Source organism: Heterocephalus glaber, unplaced genomic scaffold (assembly GCF_053883595.1).
Source record: "Heterocephalus glaber isolate CG9 unplaced genomic scaffold, H.glaber_assembly_v1.0 deba00000809, whole genome shotgun sequence".
NCBI classification, from domain to species: Eukaryota; Metazoa; Chordata; class Mammalia; order Rodentia; family Bathyergidae; genus Heterocephalus; species Heterocephalus glaber.
This window is the reverse complement of record NW_028258163.1, coordinates 2,208,280-2,229,343: the sequence shown is the minus strand read 5'-3', so window position 1 is coordinate 2,229,343 and position 21,064 is coordinate 2,208,280. Positions and strand designations below refer to the sequence as shown.

Here is a 21,064-nt window from a genome sequence, read left to right as displayed (position 1 = left end):
TTATGCTGAGAATTGACTTCTGATTAGCCTTTTTTTTTTTTTTTCCAGAGTCTCGCTATGCTATGCAGTTCAGTTCAAAGTCACTATATAACCCAGGGTGGCGTGGAACTCTCCAGATCCTCCTGCCTCAGCCTCCTGTTTGCTGGGATCACAGGTGTGCACCACAACCCCCGGGTAGAGCACAGAATTCTTGCTAAGAAGCTTTTTACAATCCTCAGGCCAACCGGTGCACAGAATTGCTTGCCTGTAGCCATATTTACTCCTTTATGCATTGTAATAATGGGTTTGTATCAGGTTAATATTTCAACTCCTTCGTAGTTGTAAGCATATTCATAATTAGCTTCTGGGAGATCTCTCGTTTTTATAAAACAAGGCCTTGTTGTGCAACCCTTCTGCTGCGGAAGGACTTGAACTCACTGTGTAGCCCAGGCTGGCCTCGAACTTGCGGTGACCCTTCTGCTTCAGCCTGAGTGCTGAGATTACAGGCTGTGTCACCATGCCCAGCTGTTCTTTTTTTTAATCACGTGGAGATCAAACCACTGAGCTACTCTCCTAGTTTCTCCATTATTTAGATTTGAATTGATTGATCGATTGATTGGACACAGGTAGTTTGGGCTGGCCTTGAACTCACAGCGATCCTTCTGCCTCAGCCTCTGGAGTGCTGGGATTACAGGCGTGCACCATGCCTGGCTCTTGGGTGCTGTTTCTCAGTGAGACCCTTACAGAGGGAATCCAAGCTGAAGAAAACACATTAACCCTTCAGGTCACACTGCAGCCTGAGGTGCACAGGAGTCCCGGGAAAGAAGTGGGGAGCAGGAGTCCTGCTAGTGCTGATACATCTTTTTTTTTTTTCTGTACTAGGAATCGAACTCAAGACTTTGTGCTTGCTAGGCAGGCTAGGTGCCATTGAGCTGCATCCCCGGCCCTAGGAGTCCTGCTAGTGAAACCAGGGTGGTTTTCCACGGAAAAGAACAGAGAGACAGGGTGGAGCAAAAAGATGTTTAGGGCTTTCAGTTCTGTTACAGGAAACCACCTCTGCTTTCACATCTGCAGACAATGAACACCTATTTCTACTCAGGACTGGGCTTCTTTCTAGGTCACTTCTGGTTCCTTTCACTAGCTTTAGAGTAAAACTTGCTCCAAGTTACTCTTGTAACCTGTAGTACATTTAAAACTTTAATTGCAAAAATATTTACCATTTTTGAAATACAAGCCATCAAACAAACAGAACTAGAGTTGCATGCGGAATGAATATTTTATTACTATATTATAAAAATAAAATACAAAATAATTTTAAACAGAACTTAAAACACTGTACAAAGCTTTAATATGGTACAAATGGGAAAATTAAATAAATAATTACACTTTTATGTACAGATGGCCTATACAAAAGCACTCCATGTTTCTGCCAATACTCCATGTCCTTGGTTGCCTGAGCAAAATGCATAAGGGAGCTGTAGGGCGAGCAACACAACACAATACCTTTGAGGTATTTCAAAGAGCAGCTTCTCATCTTTCTGGTCTCATGAGGAGGAGAGGGGACAGAAAAATGGATTAATAAAGTTATCTATTCTAACTCATTGGTCTTGTGCAGGACAAAATTCTGGTTTGTGGCTGAATCTGATCTCACTGCTGCCAATAGCTTGTAACTTTCATGATTTATATTGCAATGAAAACTAGAACCTCCCACCCTTCTCCTAGAGTAAATGACCCAATGAAATAGGAACTCTCTACGTGAGGAAAGGGGTTGGGATCAGGAACTGGGAATCAGAGTGAGGACAGCCTGGCCAGGCTCATCTGATGTACTCTCCTCAGAACTCAGCCTTTCAGTCCAGTGTCACAACCCCAGGAGCCCAGAAGTATTTCCTTTATCTCTTTTTCTTTGAATTTCTGAAAATATTTTCCCTTAGTGAACTAATTTTACTATGTGGTACATAGTTTAAAAAGAAGGTTTTTGGAAAAAAAAAAATCTCCAAACTTACCCCTCCCTAGGTGGCATACCAAAATAAATGAGTCCACCTCTGGTGGCTTTGTTTACCCTCGTAGGCAAGTGAAGAATGCCAGATAAAGTCCCAGAACCATGAGGTGTTGCAGATGACTTTTAGGGATTTGGACTAGTAAGAGGAAAAAGCATCATATGGCAAGGGTAGTCTTTATACAGACTGATTGACTCGATGGTTTTAAATAGATGAGTAAACACTCAGGCACAAAATATGAAGCAGTATTAAAGTACTCAAAGGAGGTAAATCCCCCACCCATCGTGAGTGTAAAACGATCAGCAAATTCTGCAGTTCCATGGGCTCAAAGGTCTGCCTCACACATCCTGCTCTTGACTAAGGGTCTCTGGGAGACAGGGCCAACATCACCAGTGTGGTGCTCATACTGTCACTCCCAATTAAAGAGGAGGTAGCAGCCTGCCAGGCTGCACAGGTCACTGTGCCATGTGTCTCCAGCTGACTGTAAGGAAATACTCCGATCACTAGTGAGTAAATGTTACATCTTTGCCACTCAGCATCCTGACATTATATGGAACCTCAACGTGATCCTCATCTTGTTACATACTCTAATTTTCTGATTCAACTTTACTCACAGGAAATAACTAAATATCAAGCTTACATATTTTAAGAGTAGGAGTAGACTTGTCGCTTATTGCTGCTGCAGCTTTTCTTCTCCTCTGTGATGCCTCTCTGCCATGCCATCCTGCCTTGGAGCCAGCCAGCTATGAACTGAAACTTCTACGAACTTCTGAAGATGATAAAGAACAATTAAAGAAACTTACTGAGTTAACAGAATGTCTGGAATATACTTTGGATGAAGAAAAGAAGAAAAATGGTGAATTACAAAAAGAGCTAACTGGGTTGATGATCTTACGGCAAAACTGGAAACTGCATCATCCAAATGTCTACATTTGGATAAAAATAATGATTTTGTCCAGCAGGAGTTATTATCTATGAAAAATATACAAAAGAAATGTGAAACACTAGAGAAGAATGAAAAGCAGCTGGAACAAGAAACAGTTAACCTGAGAAGTCACATAAAAAAGAATGTGGCAGAACGTGCCCAGGTAGAACAGTATAAGCAGGAGACTGAAGAAAAAGCCAGGAGGGATTTAGTAGAATTAAAACAAGTCAATCTATTTTTACAGAGACAAGCAGCATCTCAAGAATATTTACAGCACTTAACAGAGACTAATAATGCTTCAATGAGAAGTCAGATGGAACTCCTAATTACAGACCTGGAATCAGAGGTCTCTAAAATGAAAACTCAAGAAGAGTCTAATAAAATACAATTGAAAAACTACAGGCAACTCTATCTAGAAGAATTCAACAGAAGAAAGTCATTGTCCAGGGAACTAAACAAGGCTAATGAGAGGCTAGAAGAGGCCAAAACCAAACTTCTGGTGGAGCAGCAACAAAACCGATCATTACTGAGCACTGTTAGTACAAGACCTGTCCTAGAATGTGTCCAAAATCTTAATCACAGTTTGATGTTCCAGAGAAGTTTTCTTCCCCGAGAAAACTTACGGTTCCTCCGTTAAACCCATAGCCTTCAAACAACAGCATGGAGAGCTACCTGACCAAGATGCAGCAAGAGGTGAACAAAAGTATAACCAGAGAAGAGAAGCTACTGGCGAACTTGAATCTGGATCCTTGAAAGTTTCTCCCACAAGGTCTGCTAATATCAAGCCAAGATCTAATTTCAGACACATCACAAGAATATCTGAAGATTTTAAGGAGAAGATATAAGATCTGAAAAGATTATTTATTGGATTTCATACATACATATACATATATAAAACATTTAAATTATTTCCCATAAGGTGTGTAACTTTGTTAAAAGAAAAAAATTTTTGTATCAGATTCATGGTGAAAATGTATATACTATTTTAAACTGTTTCTTGACATCTGTAACTTTTTAAGTAATGTTTGCAAGTAAAAACCAATGTTGAGTTTTATGTACTCAAACTCTGCCCCCACCCCCCAAAAAAGTAGGAGTAGTCGATCACAACTGAGTTAGAAAATGTCTTGATGAGCCAGCCATATCCCGTTGGAGACTTCTCTGGGATTAAAATGTACAGCATCCAGATCCCCCTAAGTGAACAAGGGTCCTTGTCCCATGTCCTGGAGCCACTTAGGGACTACAGGAATTCCACATACGACTCCTGCAGTTCTCACTAGCAATGCTGAGCAACAGATTCTGAAAGCCCCCAAGACTGTCCAGAGGAACAGCTAAAATATGGAGAATATCTAATACTGTGATGAGTTTCCACTCTGCTTACACATACTACGGTACACACTAGAGTCACACTCAGAGAGGACAGGAAGTGAGCTGTTCTACTGATATCTTAGATATCGTGGGGTTCTGCAGGCACTGTCCCCCTGCGGCCTGAGGGCTGGGACTATCCCTAATTCCCTCCTCTCGGTTAAGGTCTGAAGAGGTGCCAGTCGTTCCTGAACTCGGGGTGTATTAACATACAGGACTGCCACAGTAGTTACACATCTTAACCCTATAATACTTCTGTCAAATCATAGACACATAGCTGTTCCACTAATATTCTCAACCATTCCTGTCTCTTCTGTGACAGTTACTAAACCCTTTCTTCTCATAAGCAAAGCCCAGACACACTGGAGATAAAATGCACAGAACCAGAAAAGGGCAGAGTTTAAAAGACTGAATGCAAAGCTTGATTCCACAGTACATGAAAATGACAGAAGAAATTCTCTAAAGCCCTATTTTTGATAGAGAACAAGCAATGAAAAGCTTTTAAAATATGAAGCACTTTGATCTCCAAGACTAAATCTAGATTACCTATAGATAAATGTATTTTCAAACAGCCAGAGCAAGATGCATTTCCCCCCTAAGCCATAAGTCTGAATTCTGGATCTTGTTTCTCCTCTCAGCAATTCCTAATGTTAGATTAGGAATATAAAATTGTCTTCTCTTGGAAAAAAGCACTTGTATTTAATACAAAGCTACTGGGTATAGAAAAACCAATTATGGTTTTAACTATCTGCATCTGGGTTTATAAAACATGCTCCAATTACACTCTTTCCTCGAAGAGAGGCTGCAACTATAAAAACATTAGCATAGCTGTCTGCAGCATGGCAGGCAGCTCTGCTGCCAACCCAAGAGACTCCGGCTCCGCAGACTCCTGTCTAGAACACTGCACAGGAAGCAGCAGCTCAGGAAGACCATCAGGACCACAGTAGGTCTCAACTACCATTCTGCTGCTCAAGACTTGAACCATTTGGCAGCTTTTACAAAAAAATTCACTTTGAAATGTGCAAGTTAAAAATCAGTAAATATCTGTGCCACTGTCAGCAAAACCAGCTTGCATACCACAGCCGAGAATGAGTGCCTGCCTGCCTGCAGGTTAGCATTCAGAGATGATTTACAATCTGCATCTTCCTGTTAAATTTGAGGTGATTCATTTTCCTTCTTTGTTAATCATCACTAGAGTCAAATGCCTTTACACTGCAAAATTACTAGGTGGAGCTTAGGATTTCAACCAGTTCAAAGACCCTGGAGGGCTGGCAGCCTAATCCAAGAGGAAAGGGATTGACCTGCTGCTGCCGTTGTTTTTTCTGTTTGGTTTGGTTTTTTGGTACTGGGGATCGAACTCGGGACTTTTTGCTTGGGAAGCAGGCAGCGGAGCCACTGAGCATGCGCCACCATGCTCAGCTTGAGTGCTGCTACTTCTATCTTCTGTGCCTCCCAAGTAATCTCTGAGACTAGAGAGGCAAAGGCAAGGCCAACTGGGACTTGGCAGCCCACCCTGCTGTTGTGATAGGAAATACCAGGAGTCGAAAGCTGATGTTAACTTCTGTCCCATACTACTTTATTGTAATTTGGTTTGACTTTAGTTAGTGGCCATGTTTCTCATCTGAATTAAAATAACCAAACAGGCTTAAATTACTTTTGGATGATCTGTGACTGAAATCTGAAATACACTAAAAAACTAAAAAATAAATACTAATGAACACACAAAACAAAAACTCTGTTCTCTGTACAGACCTTTAAAATAAAATAAAAACAAAATTCTTGTCAAAAGTGCTAGCTGAGGGCTGCCAACTTCTACTTTTAATCTGAGAGACATCCAACATTAAAATTGTAAAGGAAATTTCTCTAGCTAAGGACAGTACTTATAATTAGTCTGTTTTGAAAGTGTCAGAGCAGAAACATCTTTGGTTAACTCTTTCCTCTACATGCAAAATAAAATATTTTACACAATGAGGCTTTTATCTCTGGATCTTGATGAGTTTGTTAATGCTACTTAGAAAAGCAGACAACACAGTGGAAAGGTTGAAAAACAGAAGGAACAAAAAAGACAGAATACGTCAGTTGCCATCACTGTCATTGTGACTACCAGCAGAGAAATGGCAGTCAGAAAACAAACACAGAAAGCGACTTCAGCTTTTCTACTGGTTACTACTAGCACATTTCTGACTAGATGGGTCAGTATTTAAACTGGCTACTTTAATCACAATTTAGTTACTGCAACAACAACAACAAAAAGAAAAAGAGAGAGAAATAAGAAAAGAAGAAAGGAAAGGAAAGGAAGAAAGTGTCTTGCTTATCCTCTGTATACCTCCCACCCCACCACAAAGTGGAAAAGGCCAAAGTAGGATGATAGCAACTTTGAGGAAATGTTTTTAAAATCCTTTTCCATCCGACCCGTGTTTATAATCCCCATCTGTCTACTCTAACTGTAAGAGAACTATGTGATCAACATGGACAAATCTTAGTATTGCAAGCATGTCCCTATAATTTCCCCCATTAATATCTCTTTAAAGTGAAAATTAAATAGGCTATTTTGGCTCGTTACAGACTGTCAACCTTGCATTAGACACAGGGAAGGCAAGAAGAGTCTGAGGCCTCACAGGCCAAGAACATATTTTCAGAAAATGAAGACAGGTAAAGCCCAAGGTGTCCACGAGGCACACAATAGAAAAGGAATTTCACCATCCATGAGCTTGAAATTACAAATGGTGAATGAGAAAGAATGAGTTTATATAAGCAAATCTCTATATATTTATAAATATTTATATAATTTACCATGAAGACATGCAAGTAGTGTTATGGCAACTATTATACAACATAATACAGAAGGATCATCTTCCAATATTACAGCTGCTTTAGATAAACAGCAGAAATGTCTTATCTACTGTAGTGATTCCTGTAGTGAGTGAGACTAGAGAGAAAGTAAGATTCCATACTATGCTACATTTCTTATGGGAGACCTATGCCTCAATATAGTGTTTTGAGTTTGTTAAAAACCTCGCTACAGAAAGAGAACAAGATAAGTTCGGTGCAGCTTCAGGGCAGCTTTGATGCAGCATTAAAATATGTTCGTTTAGTGAGGAAATATCTTTCTTTTCCAATTCAACTGTATTAGGTTCGGCAGCAAATACAAGGTCAAAGAGAAAGCACAGATGTTTGCTAGAAGGCAGATTTCAACAGCAAGCAGACCAATTTACTAACCATAACAAGGTCTTTACAACACAAAACACTGGCAGGGTATACAAAAGCCCATTTATAAAACCTGTACACTTTAATTGTGCCTGATTCTTGTTAGCAGAATAGTGAGTTTAGAACAAATACTAACGTTACAGCTTCATAAATTGAGATTACATGGAAATCAGGCCAAGAAGCCCAACTACTGAACTAAAGCACAGAAAAAGCAGAATAAAACATTAAAAAATATTTAGCCTAAACTTATTTCCCCAGATATTCATACCTTATTGGCTAAATGTATAAAACACAAAGTTTAAGATTATAAGCCTCTGTACCATATTTAATATCTATTTTTCTTTCTAAATCTCTAAAAGCACAGTCATATTCCCAAGCATTGTGCTTCCCTAGCATCATCTTAAAGAAGATCTGGGACCCAGAAGACTCAGGAGGCATCTGTTCTTGTGAGGTCTTCCGCCAGGAGGAGGCTTAACACGCTGCAAGCGGCTCCTTCTGTCTCTGATTCGAGGCCAGGCCCCCTTCTGTCCTCTCTCTGGACAGTAATGCCTGCACTGTAGCTGTAGTCAGACTTTTCTGTCCTTTACCTAAGCTTCTCAGTTACTTTTCACAATATAAAAGTACTGGGCTAAGAACTGTTGCTCCAAAGAAAAGTATTAGGGGACTAAAAGAAAGGTAACTGTTTCTGAAGTTCTCAGTATGTGCTGCTAAAGACCTGTCAGGTTGCACTGTGAGAAGTAAGAACGACTGGGTTAGATAAGAAACAGTAACTAAAAAAAAAGTGAAATCCAAGAAGGATACTTGGAGTGAGGCAAAGTAAAAGTGTGGACCCTCAACACCCTGAATACCTCCGTGAACCAAGTACCAGCTCCCTCACAGCAGGCTTCTCACACACTGTTTGTATCTGTTCTTTGAGACAGGGTCTCTCTGTGCAGCCCAGGCCGGCCTCGAACACACTGTGATCCTCCCGCCTCAGCCTCCCAAGTGCTGAGATTACAGGCGTGCGCCACCATACCCAGCTTCTTATATACTCTGATATCTGAGCAATAACTCCAAGCTTGGGAGAGTGAATGAAAATACCAAACACTTGATAGAATTTTAAGAAGAGGGTTAAAAAATTAGGTGAACTCCTTAAAGTTTCATTCTGCAGGGCTGGGGATTTAACTCAGTGGTTCTGGCACCTGCCTCACAAGCAAAAGGTCCTGAGTTCGATCCCCAGTACCAAAACAAAACAAAAAACGTTCACATCATTCTGCTTCCTACCCTCTTATTTCAGAGGCAGCTAGAAAGTGTCAGCTTACTCAGGAGTCCCCCATGGCTTTTGCCAGAAGGTCCCTTCCTGTACAAAGGTGTGGATTCCCATTGCCTACTACCTGCACCTTAGGTACTTTCTTACCATATATTATGTCTGCTTATAAATAACTCCTCAAGTTTCTCCCTTTTGTAAGGGAAGAGCACATTGGTTTTTTAAATAGACAGTACGGGGGCACACATGCATCAGGTCAGGAGGAAGAGCTGCAGCCAGCTCCTATCTGCTGAGCTTGCTGGCGGGCTTGCTCTTCCCTGCGGGGGCTTTCAAGCTGCCCGGGTGGTGGTGGAGGCCGCCGGAGCCTTTGGGGCTGCTCTTGCTGGGTTTGCAGTGCTCTTGCTGGCAGGACCTCCTGGAGGAGGAGGACCCTGAGTGGCTGGGAGGGGACTTGCTTCTCCCCAGGTGTGGGGACGAACTCCTCTGCTCGTGGTGGGGCCGCCCAGCCCTGGATGGTGAGGAACTGGACGTGCGAGGCAAGGATGAGCTCCGAGGAGAGGCGCTAGGGCTCCTGCGAGGGACAACTGGGCTCTTGGGTGGTGTCTTGGGATTGTGTGGGGATCCTGGGCTCTTGGACTGAGTAGTGCTCCGGGGCTTCTGAGATCCATTTTGAAGAATTTGAGCCAGGCGGGAGAAAAGGTCTGAGTCAGAGTTACTACTCCCTAGGACTCTGTATCTGCGTAGCCTTAAAAGAACAGAAAAGACTTATTTTCATTTTAATTCATTCCAAGTGTGCCTAAAGTCACAGTGTGCCAAATCACAGTATGTAAGTAATTAAATGGGCTGGGTGTGGCAGTGCACGCCTGTAATCCCAGCACTCAGGCTGAGGCAGGAGGAGTTTGAGGCCAGCCTGGGCTCCAGAGTGAGTTCAAGGCCAGCCTGAACTACATAGCGAGATCCTGTCTCAAAAAAAAAAAAGTGAGGGATAAATACAGGTGTTTTTAGACAGAAGCTGATATAGCAGTCAGCAGTAGAGCTTGGTGGTAGAGCACATGCTGTGCACAAAGCCCTAAATCCAAATCTTAGCACCACACAAAATATAAAAAATAAGGCCAGGGATGTAGCTTAGTGGTGCGGCCTGGCAAGTGCGAAGCCCTCAGTTCTATTCCTGGCATCAAAAAAGAAAAAAGAAAAAAATGTCCAAAATATAAAAAATAAAAATAAAGCTGAGGTAGTTCATTACCACCAGATCTGTCCTGCAAGAAATGCTAGAGTTCTGCAGACTGAAATGAAAGGGCACTGACCAGGGATTCAAAGCCATATGAGAAAATAAAGATCTCAACACAGACGCATATATGACCAACTAAAAAGCTAGTATTTTAACAATGGTTTGTAATGCTTTTTGTTTTCTGCATGATTTATGAGATACTTTTTATATAAAGAATCAATCTAAAAATAGTATTCTAATTTTGGTCTGTAACTCCACTTTTTATTTTCTACATAGTTTACAAGATTAATGTATTTATAATTATAAACATATTTTTGGACACACTACATATAAAGATGTTAATTTAGCTCAGTGGTATTGCGCCTGGCTTGCAAGCACAAGGCCCTGAGTTCGATCCCTGGTACCAAAAAAAATAGAAGTTAATTTTATGGCCATTAACAACTAAAAGGAAGTGGGGATAGAAATTTAAAAGAGCAGAATTTTTATATATACTTAAATTAAGCTGGTATAAAGCCAAGTTAGTGTTACAACTAAAGGACAGTAAATGTAATCTCATGATATCCACAAAGAAAACAGCAATAGGAAAAGATAAAGAATTTAAGTATTTCATTACAAAAAAAGCTCAACTAAATACTGAAGACAGTGATAAAGGAAACAAGGGACAAAAAGCTATAATGAGGTACATAGGACATAAGCAAATTCACAAGCAAAAATGACGGGAGTCGCCCTATCAATCAGCCTTCTAAAAAGAGGAGATTCTGGCACACAGTATAGCACGATGCATGCTGAGGAAGAGAAGCCAGTCACAGTGAACACTGTATGGTTACTCTCATGAGTTCCTGACGTGATCAAAATCAGAGAAGCAAGCAGACTAATGACTGCTGGGCTGGAGTTTATTTTTTCGTGGGTATAGTTTCAGTTCTCTATGATAAAAAGTTATCTAGAAATGGACAGTGGTGATAGTTGCACAACAAAAAATGAACAAATTTAATACCACTGGTTAAAATGGTAAGTTTTACCAGGGCATGGTGGTGCACACCTATAATCCCAGCACTCGGAAGGCTGAGGCAGGGGGATTGCTCTGAATTCAAGGTCAGCCTGGGCTACATAGCTAGTTCAAATCCAGCCTAAACTACATAGTGAGACCCTGACTCAAAAAAAAAAAAAAAAAAAAAGAAAGAAAAGAGAGAGAGATGGTAAATTTTATGTTATATTTACTGTGCCCTATACCTCAGTTTTTAAAATTGGGAAAAAAAGAATTAAATATCTCAATCTGTACTATGCTAGTAAGTCTGTGAAAGGTAGGAAAGAAAGCAGATGCTCAAAAGCAGGCAAACAGAAATGCTTCCCCTAGTGTTACTACAATCCTGAAAGGAGATGAACTGGACATGGCTGAGAGCGGACAACCTACCTGGCTTCAACTCCAGGCCTTGCAGGTGGCTTCCCAGGCGGTGGCCGAGGCAAGAACTTTGACGAGGGTGAGCTGCTAACGGGATCTGTGCTGACCCATGAAACTGGCCTTGGGATCTTGCTCTTTCTAGCCTGGGAGAGGAGGGGTGGCAGAAAGCTATCTTCCACAGACCTGCTCAGGGTAGCATCTACTGCCAGTCTGGAAAAGGGCATGAAGACGTCCTCCTCGGAGAAGGGCACAGGGACAGCAGCAAGCTTCTCCTCCAGCACCTTCTCAGAGGCACTGGAGAGGTCGCCGAGGAGAGAGCGGAACTGCCTTTTCTCCACCAGCAGTCTCACCAGGTCTGGCTGGTAAGCTTTCTTTTGGAGGAGCTTCTCTTTCGCAGAGACAGGAGAGGACAACTCAAATGCTGACTCTATCTCTTGCACTAGGACAGGGATCCGACTGTGTCTGGTTCCAAGGGAGGACCTGACCATGTCCTTCCGGGCTGGGGGAGCACACTCATTCTGGGAAACACAATGAACCAGCTCTCCGTTTCTCAGGGCACTTTTCTCTTTTTTATCCTCTTGGCACAATAAAGCAGAGAGGCCTCCTTGATGCTCTGGCAGGTCTTCTGTCTTAATGTCATCATTCTTACATGGTCTGCTTTTCTGCATTGGTGCCACCTGGCCTTGCTGTCCTTCAACATGTGGGTCAATGACTCTTGGCGAAAATTCAGAAGTTCCAACTGCCAGGAGCTTCATGATCTCATGATTTCTGTCCTGATTTGGCAACACACTGAAGGTCTGTGTCCTGGTCACCTCGAGAGGGTCAGGAGTGGTGGAATGATCCTTTTCCACAGTCACCCTGTCTCCTCGGAGGTCAACCTCAACACAGTGCTCTTCTTTACTTAACTTTTCATCTTCATGGTCTGACCCTAGAAGAAGGCTTTTCTCTTCAGTTTCCACAGGGAAATTCTCAAATTCCCTCACAACTAGTCCGTCATCATCAGGAAGGTCTTTTGGTCCCAGGTCCTGAGATCTGTCGCTCTCTCTAACACAGGGTGACATCATGTCTTGGCCAACATGATCTATCTGAAGCCCTTCACCCTCTGTCACAACCAAGCCAGAGAAGTTCTCCCTTGGAGAGTAAAGTTCTACAGTGGGCTCCATGGGCTGAAGATCCTTCTTTTCCAGATGCTGACCATAGTGAAAGCTTCCTGAGGTCGACTGTGTTGATGCCACAGAAGGTCTAGGAATTGTAATCTGGAGAGGAGGAGAAAAAAATGAAAATACAATTTGTGAAATATCAATCAAGATACATGATTTCAGGCTTAATTTTCAAATCCCAATTTAGAAGAGGAACTTAGATGTTGACCAGATCTACCCAATTCATATTAAAAATAAATAATTATAAGCTAGGTGTAGTGGCATACTCCTGTAATCCCAGCACTTAGGCTGAGGCAGGAGGATCGCTGCAAGTTTAAGGCCAGCCTGGGACACAGAGTGAATTCAATGCCAGCCTGAACTACAAAGCAAGACCCTGTCTCAAGAAAACACAAACAAAAAAAGACTTAATACCTAATAAGAATGCCCTTAAGACACCCAAGGTTTGCTCACTTTGGCATTAAACAGCAACAATTAGAAAAATTGTTTGTTTGTTTGTTTTTCTGGCACAGGGTCTCACCGTGTAGTCCAGGATGGCCTTGAACTCAGAATCTTCCGGCTTCAGCTTCCTGAGTACTGAGATTATAGGTGAGCACCACTGCCCAGAGGAAAAAAGTCTTCTTAAGAAATCAAATAATGGTGTTCATTAAGTGATTGGGCTCAAATTATAAGAAAAACTATAGGAATTGATCTGAATTCAAAACCAAATTAATTTGGAGCCTCTTTGGAAGATTTATCTCCAACTCAATCTCTAGTGCAAAAATACAGGTGTGGCACCAGAGCCAGCAAGGTGTCTCAGATCTACCTCGTTAGGCTTGGGATGAGGCCTGATCTATGAGCAGTCCATGGAGAGGCCACCAAACCCTACAGGAGCTCCCAGAGGGCACAGGGTGCTGAGCGTGTTCCAGGTTCATCTGAGACAGGCAGCCAGGTTCATCTGAGACAGGCAGCTCGTACAGTGAGCACAGATGGACTGTGACTTGGGGAAGAGCGTGATTCGCTGTTGTGATGTCACCCTGGGAGGCTGTCTCATACTTCAATCTTTCTTAATGATGCCAAAATACAGTCCAACAGATGGCAAATTTTCTAGTATTTTAAAAGTACTGAAATCTAAAATTTATAGTAATTTACTTTGTGGTGGCACTGGAGAGTGAACTCAGGGCCTTTTCACTGAGCTGGATTCACAGATCTTTAAATTTTTTTGGCGGGGGACAGGGGCTCACTGAACTGCTAAGTTGTCCAGGCAGGGCTTGAACTTATGACCCTTCTGCCTCAGCCTCCTAGAGTGCTAGTATTACAGATATGGGCCACCACCCCTGGCCTAAAAGTTACTTAAGACCCAAAAGTGACAATGATCAAAAAAAAAAGCAGATATGAAATTATATTAAATGCCAAATAACAAAGGAAATGAATAATCATATTCAAAATAAACCAATATTAGTCACCTAATTATTATATATAAAATACATCACTCAAAATGAACTCAATGGTGTTTTGTTTTGTTTTGTTGAGGCAGGGTCTCACTATGCAGTTCAGGCTGGCCTTGGACTTACTATGTGGCCTAGGTTGGCCTAGAAACCTCATAGTGATCTTCCTGCCTCAGCTTCTTGAGTGCTGGGATTACAGGCGTGCACTACCATGCCTGGCCTCAACAGTGTTTATAAGATAAATACTCGGCTGGTCTTCTCAGAAGATTAACTCATTTTAAATTAGAATATAAATGTATGTATATGCATGGTATTAAAAAAAAAACCCTGGGGCCGGGGACTTAGCTCAGTGGTTCCACTGCCTGCCTGCAAGCTACAAGGTCCAAGTTTGATCCCCAGGTACCAAAAAAACCAAAAACCCAACAACCAACCAACCAAACAAAAAAACCCCTATAATCCCAGCACTTGGGAGGCTGAGGCAGGAGGATTGCTGTGAGTTTGAGGTCAGCCTGGGCTACATAGTGAGTTCAAGATCAGCCTGAGCTACATATCGAAACCCTGTCTCAAAAAAAAAAAAAAAAAAAGGAATGACAATGTAAAAAAAATAAGCCAGGCATGGTGGCATGACTGTGATCCCAACATTCTGGGAGGGTGAGGCAGGAAGATCGAAAGTTCAAGCCCAGCCTAGGCAAACTAGTGAGACCATATCTTTTTTTTTGTTTTTTGTTTTCCAGTACCAGGGATCAAAATTCCTTGTGCTTTCAAGGAAGGTGTGGCACCACTGAGTTAAATCCCCAACCCCTGTATCTCAAAATAAAAACAAATAAATAAAAAAATCTGGGGAAGTAGTTCTGTGTGAAGATCCCCAGGTAAATCCTGAGTACCACCAAACAAACAAACAAACTATACATACATACATATATATATATATATATATATATATATGAAGACAGGAGAACTTATTTTCTTGAAAAGTTGAGCAATTATGATAACCTGCCTAAATTACTCTATTTCCACATAAATTTATAAAATATTCCTAAATAATTTTTACAAATTCCATTTCATAGATTCCTTATATTTTACATTATATATACAAAACTATATCTATATACAGATACATATCTTGAGACAAAGTCTCACTATGTGACCAGACTGGCCTCACATCTGTAACCCTCCTGCCTCAGCTTCCCAACTGCTGAATTATAGGTGTGTTCCACTGCAGCTGCCCCTTTCCCTGATATCCCCTTCTTTCTACTTTCATGTCTTTTTAAAAAAATTATCCTTTGGTCTTTTATTTAAGGATTGTAATGTTACTAAGATAAAAACTTGGAGAAATTTAACATTCACACCAACAGATTTTCTTTCTTTTTTTTTTTTGGTACCGGGATCGAACTCGGCTCCTTGTGCTTGCGAGGCAGGCGGCAGAACCACTGAGCTAAATCCCCGGCCCTCCAACAGATTTTCTTACAAATGAAGGTACGTGGTATACAAAACACCTGTATCTCACTTTGGTTTTATGGACAAAGAAAACAATTTAGAAGAGATATAGGGAGTAGAATAATTTGTTGGTTCCTAATATAGCCAAGAATTAGCTCAATTATAGAAATAAATTCCTTCCCTAGTGCCACAAACAAACAAACAAACAAAAGAAACAAATTCCTGGCCTGCTAAGTAAATTAACTTTTAATTATTCAAATTTCTTGGGCCACTCAAATTGCACTATAGGCATTTTCTTTTTTTGGTCTTGTTCTTGTTCTTTTTGAGAAAAGGTCTCCCTGTGTGGCTCAGGCTGGCCTCAAACTCATGTCGCTCTTGGCTCAGCTGCCCATGTGCTAGAGTCACAGGTGTGGGTGAAGCAGGAGAATGGGGGAGTGGTCTTTGCTACAGAGGTAGGTGAAATGGGAAACCTAAAGCTTCGAGGTCAAAGAAAACAACAACAAAAAAGATTTTTCCCTTTCCTTTTTTGGGGGGTGGGGGTACTGGGAATCCAACTCAGGACCTCGAACTCACCAGGCAGATGCTATGCCACTGAGCTACAGTCCTTGCTTTTTTTTTTTTTTTTCTTCAATAAAAACAACCCTACAACATTTATTGCTGGTGCAGTAATAACATAAGAGTAATCAGAACAATATGATGGGTCGGGATTTAGCTCAGGGGCGCCATGCCTGTCTCTTGAGAGCAAGGTCCTCTGTTTGATCCCCGGTACCAAAAAAAAAAAGTTTTACAAATACTCCCAAGGCAAACCACTTAAAAGTGCTGCATCTTTCACATGCTACCATAACTGCCACTGCCACCACCTCACTTCACCAGTGTCTTAATTCACTGATCCTTTCTAGTTGGAGATACTTTATAGCAGAGTAATATTATCTCCTTTCAGCATGATCCGACTCAGTTGTTTTCTTGACTTTGTTTTAGGATGAATTTCTTCTGCATCCTCTAATACAAGGTTCATGTACTCACAAAGCCCTCTCTCCAAATATTCACTAGCTCATACAGCCACACCTGAACCTGGGACCTATACATTTTTCAAATATCTGTACAGGAGGTTCATGGGCTGCACCATCACCTTCTCCACTTTCTGGCCCTGCCCTCGTACGCCATGGCCTTCCTTTCTTTTCTTTTCTTTCCTTTTTTTTTTGTGGTACCAGGGATTGAACTCAGGACCTTGCACTTGCCAGGCAGGCGTGGTGCCACTGAGCTCCATCCCTAGCCCCCTTCTTCCCTTGTTTTTAAGGGGGGTTGCAACTACAAATTTGTAGGGTACTAAAATCATAAGCAAGTCACAGCTCAGACTAGATTTCAGCCCCCTTGTCTAGTTCTGTTTATAATATAAACTACCTGCATGACTGGGCAAAGCAGTCCTGGGAAAGAGAAAAACTAGAAAAATTCTGGCTGGAGAGGTAAATAGGCACTTACTTCTTTATTTTGGCACACAGGCAAATTCCTCCAGAAGAGTTCATAAAATGAAGCTTCATTGGTAACTTTTCCTACTATTTTTCACCTGCATGTGAAATCGTGTTCCCATAGGAAATGTTTGAGCTTGGATAACCATGCTGCTTCCGGAGAGTCTGGAGAGGGCTGCCTGACAGCTGGGAACACTTGGTAACTCCCACTTATATGCTTGGACCCAAGGATTTCTAAGGCTCCTTATTGCCTGGGGCTCTATAGGGCTGTGCTGGCCATCTCCGGCCTTTCTGGAGCTCCTCCAGCTCATAGTCATGGAGTCAGAAAGCACTGCTTACTGATGACAGGGCAACAGGCAGCTCCTACTACACACTGAGACAGAAGCAGCAGGGTTTCCTAAGAGGGGTGGGGTCCTCTATGAAGACTGGCATTGCCACTGCCTCAACCTGCTTGGCAAAGTGCAGACTCACTCAACCCCGGACCTATGAAAGAAGTTCTGCAGGGAGGACTGAAATGCTGTATTTTATTTATTTAAGGCAGGGTCTTGCTATATAGGCTCAGGCTGACCTTGAACTCACCAAGTAGTCCAGGCTTGGCCTCAATCTCGTGGGGATCCTCCTGCCTCAGCCTCCTAAGTGCTGGGATTACAGGCGTGTGCAACCACGCGCAGCCTGAAATGCTGTATTTTAAACAGTGGGTGTTGAAGCTGAAAAACTATAACAGGATGTAAAACAGGAGAAATTTCTGGGTGGAGATTACATAAGGAGGCTTAGGACTAGTAACAGTGTACAAAATAGAAAAAAAACTGCCAACAGTTAAATACAAACCCTCCTCAGCTAATGTATAATAAAAATCTCTAGGATTGGGCCAGGGATTTAGCTCAGTGGTTCTGCCACCTGCCTCAGCAAGTGCAAGGTCCCAAGTTCCATCCCCAGTACCAAAAGAAAAGAATGTCTAGGATTATAAATATTTTAGAAATCCTATGTACACAAACTTAATTGTGGGACCTAATTATAAATGTTATTCCAAAATTAGATTATAACGTTATTTCATGTACAGAGTGTAATATTATGAAAGTAGCGTGTGGTAGCATGCACTTGTAATCTCAGCACTTGGGAAGCTGAGGCAGGAGGATTGCCAGGAGTTCGAAACCAGCCTGGTTACACGGTGAATTCAATGCCAGCCTGGACTACATAGTGAGACCCTGTCCTAAAAAAAAGAAAGGAAAAACTTCTAAAGAGTTGTATTTGTTCCAGGCATGGTGGCACATACCTATTGTAATCCCAGCACTGAGGAGGCTGAGGCAGTTTGAGGCCAGCCTGAACTACATACCGAGATCCTGTTTCAAAACCATAAAAAAAAAAAAATTTTCATATTGGAGGGTTGACTATATTATCACTATACCTGTTAGACAAATTTAAGCCTCTGTCACGGAATCTTAGATGGTTGATTGACTGTGAGTCTTTTGTTAATAGTACCATGAGTGGGTAACAGAATAACAAGGAAACAAGTCTCTTACCGCTGTCAAGGGTCCTTCCGCTTGCGCCTCCATTGGACTTGTGGGTGTCGCAGCAATAAACTGACTAGTAGGCCCGGCCTGGAGCTCCAGTCTGTCTGTGCACTGTTCTGAAGGAGCTGCAGCAGGGTACCCCGCAGACAGCCCTAAGACCACACCTGAAGGCTCCTTCCCTAAATGATCATTTCCTACCCAAGGACCTAACTGTAGCTTTTCATCTTGAGGTGATTCTTCTAGAACTTGAAGCACTTCTGGCTCCTCATCAGAAGGGCTTGCAGTTGTTTTATGACCTAAAGCCTCGTTTGTCCTAAAATCCTGAAGGTCTTGCTCCTTGTCCACAATCACCCATTCTCTGGAGTCAACTTCTTGTTTGCAAGAGCTCAGGTTAACAGCTATAAATCCATGGCTGCCCCCACCATCTGCCTGCTCAGGGGTGTTGGCAGAGGCAGGTTTGGAGGCATCTGGAAGATACTCCTCATCATAGTGCCAAACGTGGTCTGTGCGGGACATGGCAGGAAGACAAGGCTTCTGAAGCAGAGCAGGGACAGCAGATCCCTTTCCTGTATGAGAATCTTTCTGCATCTTCTCCAGGCTTAAGAAAAAGGAGAGAAATGACTCAACATGTATCATATAACCCATAAGCTCTATTCAGAATTACTACTCAGAGGAGGAAGAAACAGTATTATAAAGGGTAAGGAGAGCTTCACAGGGCTGAAATGTTCTCCACCTGCCATGGTCCTACTTTGGAAGGTGGAGCTCAGGTCTTTCTCAGAATTACTTCCTTCTCAGACTGATTATTTACCAAATCAAGCATTTACCCTCACTGCACCCTGTATTACTCTTCATCTTGGCCACAACTCAGAATGTGTGAAAATACTGTCCCCTATTGTACTGCATCCCCACCTCCCCCAGCTTCCAGTACTAGGACTTAGCCCAGGGTCTTCACACAGAGCAACCCTGCCAGTCATTTTTGTTTTCCCGGTATGGGGGATCAAACTCAGGATACTGCACTTGCCAGGCAGGTGCAGCACCACTGAGCGACATCTCTGGCCCTACTTTTAATTTTTTATTTTGAGACAAGGTCTCACTACTAAATTTCCTGGGCTAGGCTTGAACTCATGATCCTCCAGCCTTAGTCTCCCAGACTGCTGGGATTACAGGCCCAATTTAGTGCATGTTTTTGATCACATCAAGATTTAGATACATACTTGTATCACATAGCTACAATACAGAATGGTTACCATGTGAGTAAGAAAACACAGATGGGAAGCACTGTTTAAAATGGAAACGAAGCCCAGGCATGGTGATGGGCACCTGTAACGCTAGCACTCAGGAGACTGAGGCCATAGGATCACTTTGAGTTCAAGGCCAGCTTGAGCTACATAGCGAGACCCTGTCTCAAAGAACCAAAACCAAACGAACAATATATACATATACATACGATAAAATGGAAACTGGGGATTTAGCTCAATGCAATTCAAACTCCAGTACTGCTAAATAAATAGGTAAGAAACTATGCAAGGCCAGAAATGGCTAAACTGTCTTGAATACAGTAATTTGTCCTTCTAACCTTTCACTACCACCAGAGTAGCCATCAGAGATATACCACTTAAGAATATAAATATTTAAGGTACTTAAGTCTTAATTTTTCTATAATTCATACCTTTGTCTCCTGTTACCAAATTTTAGGGATAATATGATTCATTCACCCTGAGCTACAAACAGTCATGACCTATCTTTGTACAAATGCTCCACTTTCATCTTTCCTAGCAGCTCCTATAACCACAGGCTTTGCTACAGCATTTGTAATATTAGAAAAGGATTCAATGAAGAGTCAGGATGATGATGATGATGTGATAACTATAGACATGGACGAACAATGAGGGCTTAATAAAGTCAAAGTTACAAAAATCCAACAATTTCTTTAAGACTTTACATAATAGAAATACTGACTTTCAGGAAAATGGAAGAGTGGTGAACAGCAGAGAAACAGCCTCTCCAAGATTTGCATTTCCCATGCTGGAATATAGTAACGTGATGAAGGAAAGAAGGCAGGAAGTGGGTCCTGAGGACCTAACAAGGATCTGAAGTGAGAAGTGAAGCCCAAAGGAACAGCAAAGAGAAAGAGCTCAACACAGAAAGAGGTAGCAAGTGGCACTTTCTCCTTGCACCCTGATTCACTGCATGGGAGGGGTGGCTTAACCATCCAGACCCACACTACCGGGTCCCCAGCATCCTAGACTACTGGGAACATCAGAGGCCTCCACAGAGAAACATGCCAGTGAAATGGAGCAGTGTACACAGCAGACTGAAGTGACTGGTGAGTTATTTGGGTTCAGATGTCACCCAGGAGAGGGCAACTGGCCAGTAGCCATCTTGGAGGGGGGCCAACTAAGCTTGGAACTCAGAGCTGCAGCTGCAGGCGGACTCCATCAGGGTGAGGCAGAACCAAGTTGAAGTTGATAGGATGTCAAGGAGCTGAGTTGAAGCCAAAGAGAGCCTAGTCGAACTGAAGCCAGCAGGAGGCACACAGAATATTAGGCTGAACAAATTCAGTTCCAGCCTCACAGCCAGAAACCTGTGTGAAGTTCAGTGGAATTAAAGGTGCAGGCTTGCTGGGATTATCCACTACCCCATCGTAAAGCTATGGCTGTCTTCCTGGGATTAATCAACACAGATTGGAGATCTGTCTGCCCTCTCTACTAGTGACAGCAAAC

The 21,064-nt window shown here is 42.2% G+C and overlaps 2 protein-coding genes and 1 pseudogene across 44 annotated transcripts in view; 1 reads left to right on the top strand and 2 right to left on the bottom strand.

Moving 5' to 3' along the window:
- The window catches only part of Stard9 (StAR related lipid transfer domain containing 9), a 170,109-nt gene that overhangs the window by 148,001 nt on the left and 1,044 nt on the right, over positions 1-21,064 (top strand). For 11 of the 12 annotated variants that reach the window (XM_087207348.1, XM_021241909.2, XM_021241905.2 and 8 more), the window contains one exon: positions 49-6,774. In XM_087207348.1, coding sequence (XP_087063474.1) covers positions 49-318 — 270 coding nt within the window. In that variant the 3' untranslated portion in view covers positions 319-6,774. Of the gene's footprint in view, positions 1-48; positions 20,668-21,064 lie in introns of those variants that run through there. The other variant, XR_015449741.1, reaches the window with a different exon arrangement.
- Ttbk2 (tau tubulin kinase 2) overlaps positions 1,292-21,064 on the bottom strand; it is a 162,249-nt gene continuing 142,476 nt past the window's right edge. For all 32 annotated transcript variants that reach the window (XM_087207375.1, XM_087207371.1, XM_087207384.1 and 29 more), the window contains 3 exons: positions 18,351-18,939; positions 11,356-12,599; positions 1,292-9,461 (listed from right to left, as the gene is read on the bottom strand). In XM_087207375.1, coding sequence (XP_087063501.1) covers positions 8,999-9,461; positions 11,356-12,599; positions 18,351-18,939 — 2,296 coding nt within the window. In that variant the 3' untranslated portion in view covers positions 1,292-8,998. The remainder of the gene's footprint in view (positions 9,462-11,355; positions 12,600-18,350; positions 18,940-21,064) is intronic.
- Positions 16,260-16,700, bottom strand: LOC106010776 (small nuclear ribonucleoprotein E pseudogene; annotated as a pseudogene).